General features: G+C 48.7%; 1 protein-coding gene across 2 annotated transcripts in view; it reads left to right on the forward strand.

The window, feature by feature from the left end:
• The window catches only part of pot1 (protection of telomeres 1 homolog), a 457,382-nt gene extending 440,435 nt beyond the window's left edge, over positions 1 to 16,947 (forward strand). For both annotated transcript variants that reach the window (XM_086008747.1, XM_086008748.1), the window contains exons 20-22: positions 2,915 to 3,009; positions 9,604 to 9,709; positions 16,157 to 16,947. In XM_086008747.1, the coding sequence (XP_085864873.1) occupies positions 2,915 to 3,009; positions 9,604 to 9,709; positions 16,157 to 16,272 (317 nt within the window). In that variant the 3' untranslated portion in view covers positions 16,273 to 16,947. The remainder of the gene's footprint in view (positions 1 to 2,914; positions 3,010 to 9,603; positions 9,710 to 16,156) is intronic.
• Positions 16,948 to 17,836: the final 889 nt, after the last annotated feature.

The following is a 17,836-nucleotide window of genomic DNA, read 5'->3' on the forward strand; positions in this document are numbered from 1 at the left end:
TGCGAACCTTCCTTGGCTCCTCAGACTTATTGTTTAACGTTTTCTTCATGACAGGAACGATGGGTGTCGCCCACTTGCTCTAGTCTACCTTAGATAACACGCCTGCATTCTCCAGCTCTGCCTCGACGGCTGGGCGAATTGTATATGGTACTGGTCTTGCTTTGAAAAACTTGGGAATTGCATTCTCTTCTATTTTTATCGAGGCGGTTACGCCTTTAAGCGTTCCCAGTTCTTGTTGAAATACCTCTGGCGTTAGCTAAGATTTTTGACAATCGTCCAGGTGTGACGTCGTCATCCTTTTTACCAGCCACCGTCAGTGCCTGAATGGAGTGCCAGTCTAAACTTATCTTTCTGATCCATTCACGTCCCAATAACGGTGGTCCACCATCTTGCAGTATGTACAGATACAATTTCTGTATTTCCTTGCCGTTGTATTCGACAGGCACCCTTATTTTCCCTCTGGGGTATACTTTTTGCCCCGTATACGTCTTCAAGACAATGGATGTCTCTTTCAAGGGTATGTGTGAGAATAGCCGCTCGTACTTTCGTCGATTCATGACGGTCAGGGCTGATCCTGTATCCAATTCCATTTTGACTTGGGACCTTGCTATCGTGTGGGTGACCCAAATGGTTCGGTGATCCTCTTTTGCGATTACGTTGTGAAGTTTGAGACAGCTTAGTCTCTTGTTCCCGGATTCACTATCGCTCATCTGGTCTTCGGAACTACTGTCCGTCATCTTTTGTACTTTCCTGTACTGTTCCTTAGTAGCTTTTTTGTTGTCGTTAGTCTTCTTCCCAGACCTGCAAACTCGTGCAATGTGTCCCATCTTTCCGCATTGCCTGCATATTTTGTCCTTGGACCAGCAGTCCTTCTGGTCATGGGTTGTTCTACCGCAGCGATAACATTTTTCAAATCCCCGTGTCATTTCGTGTGTGCCGTATTCCTGTGGCTTTTGCTGTATTTCCGCAGCTCCCCTTGCTGCTGCTTCGTACGATACTGCCACGCTGAAAGCCTTATCTAGCATCAGCTCTTTCTCTGAGAGTAACCTCTTCTGGGCTCCTTCACTCAGGAGTCCACAGACAAATTTGTCCCGTAGAGTATCTGTCAGTCCTGCTCCGAACTGGCAGTGCTTTGATAGCTTGCGTAGTTCCGTAAGGTAATCAGCATTGCTCTCATCTTTATGCTGATTTCTCCTGTGGAATTTAAATCTTTCTGCTATCAGCAGCGGTGTCGGATTTAGGTGTTCCTGTAGGATATCAACAATTTCGTTAAAACTCTTCGCCATCGGTTTGTCTGGAGTAATCAGGTTTCGCAATAGGCCGTACGTTCTTGCACCCATTAAGTTTAGTAGTACCGATGCCTTTTTCTCATTGGCTACTTCGTTTGCCTCGCAATATACTTCGACTCTTTCCACATACGTGGTCCAGCCTTCTATTGCATTATCGAAGGCAGTGATATTGCCAGTCTTCGGCATCTTGGAAATCTAAGATGGCGCCTCCCGCGCTTTGCCTTCTTCCCCGATTTAACAAAATGGTGCCTCCCGCGCTTTCCGTCTTCTCCGCTGCTGCTAGCGCTGTTGCTGGCATTTTATGCCTTGATGGCGACGCCCTATGGTCTTCGCGCACTTCCCCCCGCGCTGCTGCTAACGCCGCTCTCCGCGGTTCCCGTGGCAAACTGCAGCTCCTCGCGGCTTTCTGCGCTTCTAATTTCTTTTATTTCCCCGTCGTCGGAGCAACCCTACGGGACACTTTCCTCCCTCTTCTCGGGTCTGTACGCTGCCCGGCTTCGTAGCACCGGCCGCGCCCTGTGTGCTCCACCCTCTCTCTCTCTCTCCTCTTCCCGACAATGCTGCTCAGCCCCGTTGAAAAGCCACCCGATCGAGCTCTAGCCCGCCGCAGCCCAGAAAGGATCAGTGTACTACCTGCCACCAGCCCGATTAACTGGAACACCATCGACAGGATAACCAAGCCCTGCTCTTGACAGCCTCTCCTGCAAATCTTCAACTCCGATGAATCAGAGGCGGTTGCCCACGGTCGACGCCCGTTTCTTCTGTTTGTTTTATTTATTTATTTTTTTCTTCCTTCTGGCCTCGACCTCTGACAACTTCGCTTCAGGGATGGATCCCCATGAGGTGGTGCAGACTGTAGGTAAGTTCGGAGCTGCTCGTCGCCAGTATTATGTCTGTGTGTAATTGAGACATGGACTGCAGGAGTTGGTTACAACAGGTCTTTACTGAGTGGAGACAAACTGGAACTAACTATGCAAAGTTACTACACAGGCTTATATACAGGGGTGGTCACTACTGGTACTGCAGTATACAGGGGCTGCAGAATATAGTTCCTTCTGCAAAGTACATACACTACAATATCCAATTCTATTTTTGAACGGAGTGACTGCTGTCAATGACCGGAAGCTGTGCAGAAGTGTACTGTGCATTAATCTGGATGCTCCAACGATCGGATGTTTCTGGGATTTTTTAATGAGCCCGCTCCCTTCCCGCCATTTTTCCAAAGAGCCCGCTCCCTTCCCGCCATTTTTCCAAAGAGCCCGCTCCCTTCCCGCCATTTTTCCAAAGAGCTCGCTCCCTTCCCGGCTTTTTTTCCAAAGAGCCCCTGAGTCTCGAAGCGAACAACCAAAAAAAACCCACTTCGACTGCGCATGCGCAACTACTTCAACTTCGTTGGCAGCAGTCATGTCCATTTTTGAAAGTTACTAAAGTTATTATTGAATCTGCTTCCACCGCCCTTTCAGGCAGTGCATTCCAAATCACAACAACTCGCTGCATTAAAAAGAGTTCTCCTCATCTCCCCTTTCCCAGTTGTGGCCACACTCACAATTAGAGGGTGTCCTGAGGGGCCGAATGCACTTGTGGCAGTAACTTTACAATACGTTAACCTGCTTTCTTTGCACCAGTTTTAGGCATTCAGCTGCTACGTTATGTTTTTGTCATGAAGTTTACGCTTGATGATGGATCGGGGTCACTTGATGCGTTACTGTGGGATGAGGCGGTAAGTCAACCTTTGACTCTCTGTTACTGAAATACTGACAGAAACTTGCACTATCGACACTATTTAGGGTTGGAAATCCCACTTCCCTTAAAGTTTAAAAAAGACAGATTGCAATATTAACACCTTATCATGGATGAGAGAGAGTTGCAAAGCACTCATCCAGTTCTGGTTATCAGATGATGTTTTAGCTGCATAATTCTATACAACTAGTGATCTCCTGCTGCATTGTCCAAGGAAAATCAGGACAATACGAATTTCCCTCGGATTGCATGAGTGGATGAGTGAGGTATAGGTCTGGGGAGCTGTCGCTAATGAAGCTCCATCTAATGGCAAAAGTGCACAGTTGACTGTCACGAGAGTGATGCCCAAATAAGGATCACATATGACATGTAGCAAATTTAATAGAGAGATTTTTCAGTGATTACTGATGTCAAGTTGTTGAGCATTGAAAGCCCTGTTCAGTTTTTAAATGTGATGCTTACAGAGCTGCTTTTCTATAAATTTAGAGAAAGGTTCAGAAATTCCTTCACACAGATGTTTGGATAAATATTTGAAGCGGGAGGAAGATACAGGGGTATGGTGAGGGAACAGGACAGTGGGATTAGTTTTTGATTGTTCTAGCAAAGAGACAGCACAGAAATGATGGGCCGAATTACCACCTCCTGTTGCTAGAAACTTCTATAGTTATTTCTTCATGCACATTTGTCTTGAAGTGAAAAAATGCCTCTTTTTATGATTTGCTGCCACAATGTTGCTGCATTTCTCAAAGAAGTGTTTTTCTCCTATTTTTGGCCATTTTCCTCCCCTCACCTTCTAATAGAAGACCTTGTGTCCTTGCTGAGGTGGAGTTAGAATCATGGAATGATGCAGCACAGAAGGAGGCCATTCAGCCCATTGTGCCTTCACTGGTGCTTTGGTAGAGTTATCTAATTAATCTCACTCCCCTGCCCTTTCCCCAAAGCACTGAAAATTTATTCCCTTAAAGTATTTATTCAATTCTCTTTTGAATGTTATTATTGAACCTGCTTCCAGCACCCTTTCAGGCAGTGCATTCCAGATCACAACAACTCGCTGTGTGAAAAAAATGTCTCCTCATGTCGCCTCTGGTTCTTTTGCCAATCACTTTAAATCTGTGTCCTCAGGTTACCGACCTTTCTGCCACTGGAAACAATTTCTCCTTATTTACTCTATCAACACTATTCATGACTTTGAACACCTCTATCAAATCTCCTCTTAACCTTCTCTGCTCTAAGGAGAACAACCCCAGCTTCTCCAGTCTCTCCACATAACTGAAGTCCCTCATCCCTGTTAGCATTCTAGTAAATCTCTTCTGCACCTTGTCCAAGGCCTCAACAACCTTCCTAAAGTGTGGTGTCCAGAATTGAACACAATACTCCAGCTGAGGCCTAACCAGTGTTTTATAAAGGTTTAGCATAACTTCCAAGTTTTTGTACTCTATGGCCATGATTTTCATTGAGCCTTGGAGGCGCGCGGGGGGTTAAAATCGCAAAAACTGGCGGCCGGGGCCCCCCCCACCCCCCCCCGGCCTGGTTTCCGACTCCGAGCAATTTTAACTCAGTCGTGTCTGATGGTCCCGACTCCATCCCGCATCCAACAGGCGGGACTGGTCGTTAAGGCCCTTAACAACCACTAAATGGCCTCTATAATCCTATTTTGAAAGGCCCTTGCGAATCTCACCCTTTTCCCACGTGAAACATCCCTGGTGGGAAACACGAATGTGAAACCTGGCGGGAGCACTATTGGATTGCTGACTATCAACTGCAGGTCAACCATTAAAGAGGAGATTTGATCAGCCATGATTTGCAGGTGGCAGGACTTAGTGGTCTCAGGTCTGGGGCAACTTTTAGAACACTTAACCACACCTGTGGAAGGTTGGAGCCTCACACCCATCTCCAGTGCGGCCTCCTGGGAAACCCCTCTCGCCACCTTCCCTCAGCGCTTCCTCAACTGAGGCATATACCAGAAGCATGGGAGCCATCTACTTCCTCCCCATCTGGGCATTAGAGGAGTTCGAGCACCAGCAGCAGCAGCAGGAGCGCCAGGCTGCTGCTCACCCACCTGAAGCTGCACAGGCCAGAAGGGGGCCAGCACCTGGAAGCCCGTCGGCGCAGGAGATACCCCCCAAACAGGTTCTACAGACGCAGGGTCAGCTACCTCAACATGTCTGAGCAGCAGTGCCAAAGGCGGCTCCGACTTTCGCGAGAGGTAGTGACTGACATCTGCGCATTGCTACAGCAAGACCTGCAGCCCAGAGGACCAGGTGGACAAGCATTACCAGTGGCCATCAAAGTCACCACCGCAATCAACTTTTTTGCCTCAGGCTCATTTCAGGGATCAGCAGCAGACATCAGCGGCATCTCCCAGGCGGCCGCGCACACTTGCATCATGCAGGTAACCGATGCCCTCTTTGCCCTCGCGCACAATCACATCCATTTCTCCAAGGATCAAGCAAGTGTCACGGCGCGAGCGGTTGGATTAGCTAATCTGGCAGGCTTTCCAAGGGTGCAGGGCATCGTTGACTGCACACATGTGGCCCTTCGGGCACCCCATCGCAATCCAGGTATTTTTGTCAACCGCAAGGGCTTCCACTCCCTCAACGTTCAGCTGGTGTGTGACCACAAGAAGGAAATTTTGCATGTTTGTGCCATGTACCCTGGCAGTTGCCATGACTCCTTCATACTGCGCCAGTCTAGTGTGCCTCCGCTATTCAGTCCGCCAGACCAACTTAACGGATGGCTATTTGTAGACAAGGGCTATCCCCTGAGGACGTGGCTAATGACGCCGTTGAGGAGGCCAGCCAACGAAGCTGAGGAGCGCTACAACTCCAACCACATTTCCACCAGATCCATTATCGAGCAAACCATCGGTTTGCTGAAGATGCGCTTCAGATGCCTGGATAGATCAGGTGGAACCCTACAGTACTCAGCAGCCAGGGTCTCCAGAATCGTCGTGGCTTGCTGTGCACTTCACAACATGGCACAGCGTCGTGGCTTGCAGATTCCTGAGGAACAAGTAGCTCCTCACATCTCCTCCTCAGAGGAGGAGGAGGAGTGCAAAAACGAACATCCTGCAGAGGCCCATCAACCAGCGGCAGCATTACGCGAGAACATTGCTGCCCAGGATGCAAGGAACGCACTCATCTTGGCCAGATTTGCTTAGCCTAGTCAATCAATCATTTTTGCCTCGCTGCTTCTTACCAGAGCTTTGACAATGGCCAAGAACCAGAGGATTCCTAGCACTCTGACCACCATACTGACAGTTGCAAGTATTCCTAAGGCCTCAATGTGGGAGTCCCAATAGTGAAATGACAGACGCCACAACTGCAACATTTGCCATCAGAATTTTTATGTTCAATAACGACGTGATGGCATTTTTACAATAAACACAAAATTGCACCCAAGTGACTATCCTTGTGACTATTTGTGCAGAATTTTCCTCTTACGCGTGCTCCTACGTGGTGCCTCCCCTGTGGCTTCAGCAGATGTGGAGGCCCCTTGCTCACTTTCCTGCTGCTCCTGTCTCGACACCTTTGGCGGGCGTCCTCTGGGGTTGCGAGCCTGTGAGGGCTCGTCAACAGTCTGCTGCTCCTGCGGCTGTGCAGGGGTTGAGACGTCTATCTCACTTGGGTGTGGACCCCGGTGGGACTCTGACCGAGGGCTCTGCAGTGGCATGGAAGTGTGAGCGCTTGGAGAGGAGCCCCCACTTCCTTGCGGTCTGCCACCAACCTCCCTCTCATGGGTCAGGTCCCCCTCAGCGCCTGCAAGTGGCTGGAGAGCACCTTGCTGCACATCAGGGAGGCGATGGGGACCCGTATCTGCAATGGCAGTCCTACTCAGAAGGACTTCCATGAAGGTCTGGTTTCTCTGTTCAATAGATGCCCATCGCTCCTCAAGAGATGCCATCCTATTCTGAACAATGACCATGTTTTCCATACCCTGGCGACTAAGCTCCTCCATGGCCGTAGCCATCCTCTCCTCTACCGTAGCCATCCTCTCTACGGTAGCCAGCCTTACCATGGAGGTAGCAATCCTTTCCATGGAGGTAGCCGTCCTTTCCGTGGTGATGCGTTCATGCGCCAATGACTCCACAAAGGCTCTGCTCATGTTCGCTATGGACTCCTCCATTCGCTCCACACTCGCAGCGACCCTAGAGACAAAACCTGCCAGAGACTCCTGCATCTGTGCCTGGAGTTCCATCACCTCTGATCTTATGGATGGACCCAGAGGCAGAGGGTCGACATGCTGCTGAGCTGAGCTGGCAGAGTCCTGCGCCCTCCGACTAGGACTCTCCACTGCTGTCCCTGTTTCCACAATCTGCTGATGCTCACTTGTGAGCTGTGATACACCAGGTGACAACACTACTCTATGTCCCGAAAGTCCCACCGAGTTGTGAGTGTCTGCGTTGGTGCTGGGTGCGCTGAATTCTGCTGACGCTGTGCCCTCAGAGGTTGCAGCTTCCTCTGAGGAGTCTGGCTGCTCAGCCTCCTCTTCCTGGCTAGGGGGGACGGATGCTTGTGATGGTCCTGTGATGGAGTAAAGGAACGAGTCAGAGATGTGATGCAAAGGCTACATGCACATAGCTTTTTGCAGATGCTCATAAGTCCATCTGTTACAGCTTCACAATCATTATCAGTGACTCATGCAATGTCAAAGAGAGAGATGGGAAACTTTTCTGTCACCAGCTTGCTGTGTTACACCCATCTGTCCGTCCCCCACGCGCGAATCATCCTCTATCCCCATAATTTTCAGGACGGCCTCCTCCCAGGGGGTCAGGTGGGCTATTGAGGGTGGTCCTCCTCCTGTCCTGGCTCGCTCTCTTTTGTTCTGAGCTCTCTTTTCCTGCAATGAGGGAGACAAGTGGAGGTTGAGTGAGAATGAAGGAGTGAGTGTAGAGATTGCATAGCATAGATACTTAGAAGGAGACAAAGATGGAGTGAGGTTGCAAGACCAAGGGCCCTCCCTGTGTGTTGTCAGTTGTGTTGAAAGCATCAGAGTGATAGGGAGTGTGAGGGCTGCATGGTAGAATAGTTATGTGAATGTGAGCATAGAGAGAGAGGGAATGGGTAAGGGTGCATGGATGTGAGTGTCAAGTGGGATGTGGAGGAAAAGATTGCTAAAGCTGAGTGCTGGTGAGGAAAGGCAATGGGGATCAGATTGAGGGTGATGGGAAATTCATACTCACTTTTCCAGTGCGCTGAAGGTCATGAAATCTTTTCCTGCACTGTATCCAGGTTCTGCGGGTGACTCCCAAGGTGTTGACCTCCTCAGCCACCTGCATCCACACAGCCTTGGTCTGAGTGGGAGGCCTCTTCCTCCCTGAGGAAGGGAAGAGCACCTCCCTGTTGGCCCTAGCCCCATCCACTAATGCCTGCAGTGCCACCTCGTCAAAGCGAGGAGCTGATCTGGCCCTCCCGCTTGTCATATTTGCTGCAGCTCCCTCACACTGCACAGTCAGGAAGCTTGGCAGTCTGCAGAAGAAGCAAGGCTTGCTGTGGACCTTAAATGCAGCAGCAATGATGATGTCATTGGAGGGGACTTTCAGTCATGAAAAAACCATTTGCAAAGGCTTCCCACACGTTGGAATTCAATTGGCCAATTAAATTAAAATTGCATCAATCTCCCACATCCATTTAGATTTGTGTGGGAAACACGAAATTCGGATAACACGACACCATCCCGCACCTGAGTTAAAATCCCCCCCCTATGCCTCTATTAATAAAGCCATGGATCCCGTATGCTTTTTTAACAGCCTTCTCAACTTGTCCTGCCACCTTCAAAGATTTGTGTACATACACCCCCGCCTCACCAGGTCTCTCTGATCCTGCACCCCCTTGGGACCTCGTCACACTCCAGTATCTTCCCCAATTGACCATTATTTTACATGTGAGGCAAGGCAAGTGTTGGCAAGATATTTGATGGAAAAATGCCTCACAGCTGACCTGATGCTTTCCTCACCCACATCCTTCCTCCAGGGGTCACCAGATAGCAATCAGGAGCAGGTCCTCGAGAAGACTTTGCCCTCCATAATCGAGGCACTGCAGCCATTTGTATCACACCTCCTGTCACAATAATTAAGGTCAACTCTGCACAGACTGAGATTCGAACTTGACACTTTTCTGTTCTGCATGGTTCAGCTACTCAATGAATAATCACACTGTCTCGACAGTTTAGCTAGTTTCCTCAAGACATTTAATAAAGAAAGTTACATTTTTTTCTGGGGGGGAAAAATAAACATGTTCATGCTTCCGAGGAAACAGGCAAAGCCTTAGATTCAGACATCTTGTTTGAAACTGCAGGACTTTCAACTCAGACCATTCTGCTCTTTACTTGCTGGTTATTAACAAATTCTGCTGCTCCCTGAAAGTCAATCAGCAACGATAAATGACAGCTTCAAACATCTGTGGCTTCCGTGTGTGTTTTGGCTATTGCAGAAACTGGACAATTAAGAGCTGATAGATGGCAGCATTGAGATAGAAGTCATGTGTTTTTTTTTAATCTAATTTTGTTGATAATTAAACGGAGGACTCAGCAGGTAGCAGGAGTCCAATTAATTCTGGTTCATTCATCCCTGCAGGAAAGATTCTTTGAGATTTCTGCAGCTGACGTTGTGATCAACGATGCACTTCAGAATAAGCTAACAAGAATAATGGACACATTGAGTCCTCCAAGGACAGATCCAGGTAACAGGCTACAGAGTATGTGCATATCATATAATCTGCGCACGAGGGAAAACTGGGCGTTTTCTGGTGTGATTTGCATGTGTTTTTGCTAGAGACACTCGGCACTTAGGATGTAGCATTTCAGCAAAATCCAATTTAAAGTGTTAGAATTACACTGATGGTTCCTGGTGATTCATTATGAGTTGTAGCTTGATGAGCATGCACTCTACACCGTAATCATTAATAATTCGATGGGGACATTACCATCAACTTCATGGAGCATCATGGCTCTGCACATCTCCCCTGACAGGATCCAGCTACAGAAAAAATATACTGACTAAAAACAGAATCCATTAGATTACTTGACGGCCTTTTCAATGCTCTATGCCCTTTTAATATTGACAGGTCCCATTCACCCATCACCTCTGTGCTCGCTGACCTATGCTGGCTTCCGATTGCCTCGATTTTAAAATTCTCATCTTTGTGTTCAAATCACTCCATGGCCTCATCCCTCCCTATCTCTGTACCCTCCTACAACTCTCCGAGAACTCTGCGTTCCTCCAATTCTGGCCTTTTGTCCAACCCCTAATTCCTTCACCCCACCATTGGCGGCCGTGCCTTCAACTGCCCCGGCCCTATAACTTAGAATAAGCTCTGAAATTCCCTCCCTAAACCTCTCTGCCTCTCCATCTCTCTCTCCTTTAAGATGTTCCTTAAAACCTACCTCTTTGACCAAGCTTTTGGTCACCTGTCCTATTGTCTCCTTCTTTGGCTTGGTGTCAATTTTTGTCTGATGATGCTCTTGTGAAGCGCCTTGGGATGTTTTACTACATTAAAGGCAATATATAAATGGTTAATAATTTAACCAACACTTGAATACTGGTGAAAGGATTGCTGACACAATTGGTTCCGATTTTAACTCCAGGTGGATTCCCCCCTCAGGCCTGAGTTAACATTACAATCGGGTATCAATGATGTCATTGGGCGGCAACATGCATATGCAAAGAAGGACCCTGTTGGCTCCAGGCGGGTGTCCTTCCTGCCTGCTCAGGAGAGCAGGTTAAAATTGCAGATGTTGCGATCATGGTGGCTTTCGGACAGGGAAGAGCCACCCGCTAGGTTTCTGCTGGGCAAGAGGGTTAAAATCACCCCCCTATGTCGCTGCCTAGAGTTTCTACCTTAAAATGGTGCCCGTCATGCCACAATTTCCAAAGAAACTTGAATCCAAAGCTGGAACCTGAAGTTGTGACTGCCATTAAAACTCAGCTGCTCTCGATGAGTACATTTTGGATTGTCTGCGATGGTGGCTGGTAGCATTCTCTGTAAACTCCTTACCTAAGGTACCGTTTGAGGTGTTTGAACTGTGCTTTACACAGAGATGTGAATGTGATAATTGGAAAGATAACTGAAAATACTGCAGTGAGCTCGCAGTGTGCCACCATTTTGAACAGCTCACGGCTTATTCGCGAAGGGTATAGTCCATCTCCTTGCCTTCCTTAATCAAATAAAATAGCCACGTCAAAGCTGCTATGCTCCATAATTTGTCGCGCCTGAAGATTTTATATAAAGCAAGTGTCTGGCAAGAAAGGTGATTTCTTTAATCACTGATTAAACATGATGCAAACACTTGTGGCTGCTCTCTGTATACCTCCACTGGGTACAATCTCACACTGGTTGATTCTTTGTCAGTCACTACTGTTTTTCCAGTACAACGGAGGAATGAGATGGAAAGGAGGCAGGTGGAGAGTGCCTTTGACCAAACTGACAGAAAATCTGAAGGAACTTCTCCAAGGGAAATGGTGTGAGAAAGAAGGAGAGCAGATGAAAGATACACTGTGCAGAACAGTGAGCAAATTAGACAGCTAATAAAGCCTGAAGTATTAGAGGGAGCGACTCTGCTGGTGAATTCAAGAGTCAGAAGGCATCAATGTCAGTAAAAAGGTGGAGGAGAAGAAGTGGATACTTTTTTTTTAAGTGCCCAGGTTGAAATCCTGTCTTTGATAATCATTCAAACCCAGTTGCCCTCTGTGGGTGAGTCGTACTGTTTCGCAGCAGGTTGCCAGGTACTTGGTGTCATGGTAACAGACAGCTCCCTTTGAGGAAAACAATCAGGCAGGGGATGAGCTGCATGCGTCGTATCGGTTGAATATGAAGTACGATTGACCCTTGCTGTACAAAGCCCTCAGCCCTGACTGCCTGAACCTCCCTGCTGAGAGCCAGCTCGGGGGGCGGAAGGCATTGAAAGGCAATAAGGTAGGAGCGGCATGCTGCACCAATGTTCATCCCAACTGGCAGAGGTCTGGGATTAGGTCATCTGCCTATCTTCTTGCCTTGGGCTGGCAGAGTAAAACGTGAAAGAGCAGCAAATAAGATTATGTGACAGAATGGTGAGGAAGGGGATCAAATGCCTCATAAAGTTAGTAACATTTGGGTTTCCTCCAACAACTCAGCAAGTTTATCTGAGTCCCATGTACCAGGAAGAACCCCCAGTCTATGCTGAGTTTGTTTTCTTAGGATGGTGGTAGGACTGTTGTAATTGGCCTCCACTCCCCAGTTCCAACTCCTGTGTGTGGCTGTTACATCAGAACGGGATTGGCCTCCGCCGTGATGCCTCCTGCAATCAAATAGCAGTCCACACTCGCATTTACAGGTCACACGTAAATAATGAATTCCAGAGGCAACCTGCCGACCTCTGGAACTGCACTCCAGGATTGGAGTCAACGTCTGCAGGAAGGAAGGAGAGAAATCCAGTGCGAACTGGCATGTGGTGATCTGAAAATGGGAACTCAACTATCAGTAGTCTGAAAAGTAAAGAGTAGAGCAAAATGGGAAATCAACTGTATTACAAAGTTATTTACAACACAGAAACAGGCCATTCGGCCCAACAAGTGTCTGCAGGTGTTTATTCTCCACACGAGCCTCCTCCCACCCCTCTTTATCTAACCCCATCAACATACCCTTCTATTCCTTTCTCCCTCATGTGCTTATCTAGCTTCCCCTTAAATGCATCAATGCTACTCGACTCAACTACTCCCTGTGGTAGCGATTCCACATTCTAACCACTCTCTGGGTAAAGAAGCCTCTCCTGAGTTTCCTATTACATTTATTGGTAACTATCTTATATTTATGGCCCCTAGTTCTGGTCCCACCCACAAGTGGAAACATCTTCTCTAAGTCTACCCTATCAAACTTTGATAGTCTGAAAGATGGAGACACATTGTTCAGTAAATGATCTCCATTGTAATGAAGGTGTTTTGGGGAATGGTTACAATCCAGCATGTCACACATCTTGCCGTCAGCGCTCTCAGCAGAGTTTTTAACACTTGTGTGTGGATTTACAGAACCTTAGTAACAGTATAGTTCAGGGCTAATTACACCGGCACTTCTGGGATGCCATTTCAGATATACTATGTCAATTGTAATTGTCAGATCATCAACCACTGTACACAATTACATCACACATTGAAAAACCTTTCAAATCATGCTTAAATTAAACAATGAAAACTATCAGTGCAACCTAAACACTATTCCAAAATCCTCTTCTGGTAGTAAGAATCTTGCATTCCTGGTTTCATCAAGAAGACCAGCGTAAACCGTTGGCTGCAATGGCCTCACCGGACAGTATGTAATTTTGGACAGGAATGGGCAGCGTGACTGGACCCAAGGCAGCAGTGTTGCAATCCTACACCAGCATTTAAATCATTATAGTTCTGGGTCACCCCGAGTGCATAAGCTGTTGAAAAGTATATTTTAATTCATGTAATGTAAGTGTTTCTGTATTGGTCTTGTATCAGCATTGAACATCGAAGCTTAGAAATTCCTGCTGGCGATATTAATTTGTGTGACATTCTTCTGTCTCTCATTAAAATAAATAATGGCCAGAGGAATATTATACAAATGTCTTAGTCATTCCTTTCCTACCCACTCTCCTCTTTGCCCTTCCTCTCCCACTCTCTCCCCTCCTCTCCCACTCAATTCAATTCAATTCAATTCAATTCAAATCGTTTTATTGGCATGACCACTCACTCCCTCCCCTCCTCTCCCACTCCCTCCCCTCCTCTCCCACTCCCTCCCCTCCTCTCCCACTCCCTCCCCACCTCTCCCACTCCCTCCCCACCTCTCCCACTCCCTCCCCTCCTCTCCCACTCCCTCCCCACCTCTCCCACTCCCTCCCCTCCTCTTCCCCTCCCCTCCTCTCCCACTCCCCTCCCCACCTCTCCCACTCCCTCCCCACCTCTCCCACTCCCTCCCCACCTCTCCCACTCTCTCCCCACCTCTCCCACTCCCTCCCCTCCTCTCCCACTCCCTCCCCTCCTCTCCCACTCCCTCACCACCTCTCCCACTCCCTCCCCACCTCTCCCACTCCCTCCCCTCCTCTCCCACTCCCTCCCCACCTCTCCCACTCCCTCCCCTCCTCTCCCACTCCCTCCCCTCCTCTCCCACTCCCTCCCCTCCTCTTCCCCTCCCCTCCTCTTCCCCTCCCCTCCTCTCCCACTCCCCTCCCCACCTCTCCCCTCCCCACCTCTCCCCTCCCCACCTCTCCCTCCCCTCCCCTCCCCACCTCTCCCTCCCCTCCCCTCCCCACCTCTCCCACTCCCTCCCCACCTCTCCCACTCCCTCCCCTCCTCTCCCACTCCCTCCCCACCTCTCCCACTCCCTCCCCTCCTCTCCCACTCCCTCCCCTCCTCTCCCTCTCCCTCCCCACCTCTCCCACTCCCTCCCCACCTCTCCCACTCCCTCCCCTCCTCTCCCACTCCCTCCCCACCTCTTCCCCTCTCCCACTCCCCTCCCACCTCTCCCTCCCCTCCCCTCCCCACCCCTCCCACTCCCCTCCCCACCTCTCCCACTCCCCTCCCCACCTCTCCCACTCCCCTCCCCACCTCTCCCACTCCCCTCCCCACCTCTCCCACTCCCCTCCCCACCTCTCCCACTCCCCTCCCCACCTCTCCCACTCCCCTCCCCACCTCTCCCACTCCCCTCCCCACCTCTCCCACTCCCCTCCCCACCTCTCCCACTCCCCTCCCCACCACTCCCACTCCCACTCCCCTCCCCACCACTCCCACTCCCCTCCCCACCACTCCCACTCCCCTCCCCACCACTCCCACTCCCCTCCCCACCTCTCCCTCCCCTCCCCACCTCTCCCACACCCCTCCCCACCTCTCCCACTCCCCTCCCCAGCTCTCCCACTCCCCTCCCCAGCTCTCCCACTCCCCTCCCCAGCTCTCCCACTCCCCTCCCCAGCTCTCCCACTCCCCTCCCCAGCTCTCCCACTCCCTCCCCACCTCTCCCACTCCCTACCATTCCCATTCCCTCCCCACCTCTCCCACTCCCTCCCCTCCTCTCCCACTCAATACAATACAATACAATACAATACAAATCGCTTTATTGGCATGATAAGGTACATCTTATGTTGCCAAAGCATCAAAATACATTTATGGTTGAACACATAAACGCGGTTCCATTCATACAGTGTATAAACAGGTATATCCCTGAGTTTATAAATATATTTTCGCCTTGTTTATATATACTCTTGTCTTAGTTTACTGGTTGTCCCTCTGTTCATGGCAAGCTGTAACATAGTGTGCCGCCAGTGTTACACAGCTTCTCTCCTCCCCCAGTAGGAATGGGAGTTTTTGGTTGTCAGTCAGATTTCTGAATTCAGGGCATATTTGTGAGAATTTTTGATAGAAATTCTCTCTGATGCCCTGATATTTTCCACTCCTCTCCCACTCCCCTCCCCACCTCTCCCACACCCCTCCCCACCTCTCCCACTCCCCTCCCCAGCTCTCCCACTCCCCTCCCCAGCTCTCCCACTCCCCTCCCCAGCTCTCCCACTCCCCTCCCCAGCTCTCCCACTCCCCTCCCCAGCTCTCCCACTCCCTACCATTCCCACTCCCTCCTCTCCCACTCCCTCCTCTCCCACTCCCTCCCCACCTCTCCCACTCCCTCCCCGCCTCTCCCACTCCCTCCTCTCCCACTCCCTCCCCTCCTCTCCCACTCCCTCCCCTCCTCTCCCATCCCTTCCCCTCCTCACCCATTCCTTCCCCTCCTCACCCATTCCTTCCCCTCCTCTCCCACTCCTTCCCCTCCTCTCCCACTCCTTCCCCTCCTCTCTCACTACCTCCCTTCCTCTCCTCTCTCACTCCCTCTCCTCTCCTCTCCCACTCCCTCCTCTCCCATTCCCTCCCCTCCTCTCCCACTCCCTCCCCTTCGCTCCCACTCCCTCCTCTCCTCTCACACTCCCTCTCCACTCCCCTATCCTTCTCCCCCCTTGCCCGTTCCCTCCTCTCCCTCCCTGAAGAAGAAAAGATGCCTCCAGAAATTAAAGGACAGTTTAAAAAAAAAAATTAAAAAAAATTCTGATTGGTAAGCAAGAAAACTGAGTTCTGTCCTATTATTTTGGCAAGGGAGTTCTATCAAATCTGTTTTGAGCATACTAAAGGTTCTTTGTTATCCATGTGCCCACAGATGGCTGCCCCTGGCTGGAATGCTGCATCAAGTCCTATTATGTCAAGGAAGGTTCAGAGCAGAAGATATGCTACCAATTATTCGACACTGTCATTGCAGGAGCTGAGGGCATTTAACATTTCACGTCCATGATAATAACTCAACCTTACCAAGAATAAGTCTCATTGTATTTCAACATTTTTTTAATGAACCAAAGACAATTTTTAAAAAAACACAACTACAAAACTTTGGGTGGAATATTCAGTCCAAGTTTCATATCTATAACAAGATGCAGGAATGAAAACCAAACACTCATACTTCTGTGAAGAAACTGGCTTTATAACCCCTCCACAGCACTGCTGATACATAGACTTAAAGTATGTCCTTGTGGTTGGGTCTTTTCCCCTGACAAGTGCAGTATTATTCACCACCAACTATCACTAGAAATGTATTTTTTTATGGAATACCTAAAGACAAGGAGGTAATGAAGAAGGCTACTTTTCATCATAAAGCTCAATTATATTCATTGCATTTAAGCCTTATAAGTAGCTGCATTGCTGCTTAGCTAAGTAAATACTTCATGTTCAATTTAGACAAATGTTACTCAGTTTGTTATTAATCATAGGCGGTTATGTTTTTTTCTCATGTAATTTGCTTTGAGTTTTCTCCCTTTACTTCCTTATTATTAACAGCTGTATTGTTATTTTTTTCTCTTTACCGGTAGCTATCATTTACAGATGTCTTTTGTGTTGGATTCTTTAGTTTATAAAGATTGTTCCTTTTTGGCTGAATAAAAGTGCATTTGAAAACTATTATCCGGTCAGTGTTTTGTTTTATTTTTCTGTCTCTGAGTCCTTTGTGAACTTATATGGTTAAAAGAGATGCGCACATTTCATGCAACCTACTTTCAGTGGAGTGAAATGGAGAAATCTATAGCATTTTCTAGCAGTGGATTTGTTAAGCAACTTGGTAAGCTTTCGAATTTCTTTAGAAGGTAGGTTACCTTGGCAACGCAGTGATGAACTATAGTAACTTCAGGTGACGTTTGGGGCTGTACATAGAGCTGTGTTATTGTATCACATAGTCATGTGTTAGAGTACCATATATAGAACCATGTGTTACAGTATAATAGTCGTGTGCTAGAGCACCGTATATAGAGCTGTGTGTTACAGCATCATAATAAGTGTATTATATCAATCTGGCTCATTAGCCTAGAAGTATGATTCTTACTTAGGAAATGTCACTGATTAAAATGTGAGAGTTCACAGATTCAAATCCAGAATGAGCCACCGTGTACCATTTGTCCTTGACCCCCAAGAGTGCTGTCAGAGCCCAACCTCCCTCAAAGCCCTCTCGGGCCCCAGACCTCAATCCCGCCAAGTCTTCCCAGAACTCTCAAAGCCCATTGCCCACAATTATTCTCAAGTCTAGCCGTCGCAGACCACAGCCTCTCCACCTGTTCTCACCCATGTTCCAATCCCAACCTGCTTCTTCTCCCAACCATAGTTTGCCTCAGTCACTTTTGTCTGACTCAGTCCCACCGTTTCTGTGAACTGCTCATATTGTAGCACATTTCTGACAGCTTCACCCCAGCCCTACGTCCAACCTGGTATACATTGCTTCCCATCTCTGCATATCCTAAACCTTAAAAAGATAGACATTGAGACATCAGTAAAGGAACATGCATAAGCGCCATACAGA

This window comes from Somniosus microcephalus, chromosome 16 (assembly GCF_052327205.1).
Source record: "Somniosus microcephalus isolate GS21.2 chromosome 16, FLI_Smic_1.0, whole genome shotgun sequence".
NCBI classification, from domain to species: domain Eukaryota; kingdom Metazoa; phylum Chordata; class Chondrichthyes; order Squaliformes; family Somniosidae; genus Somniosus; species Somniosus microcephalus.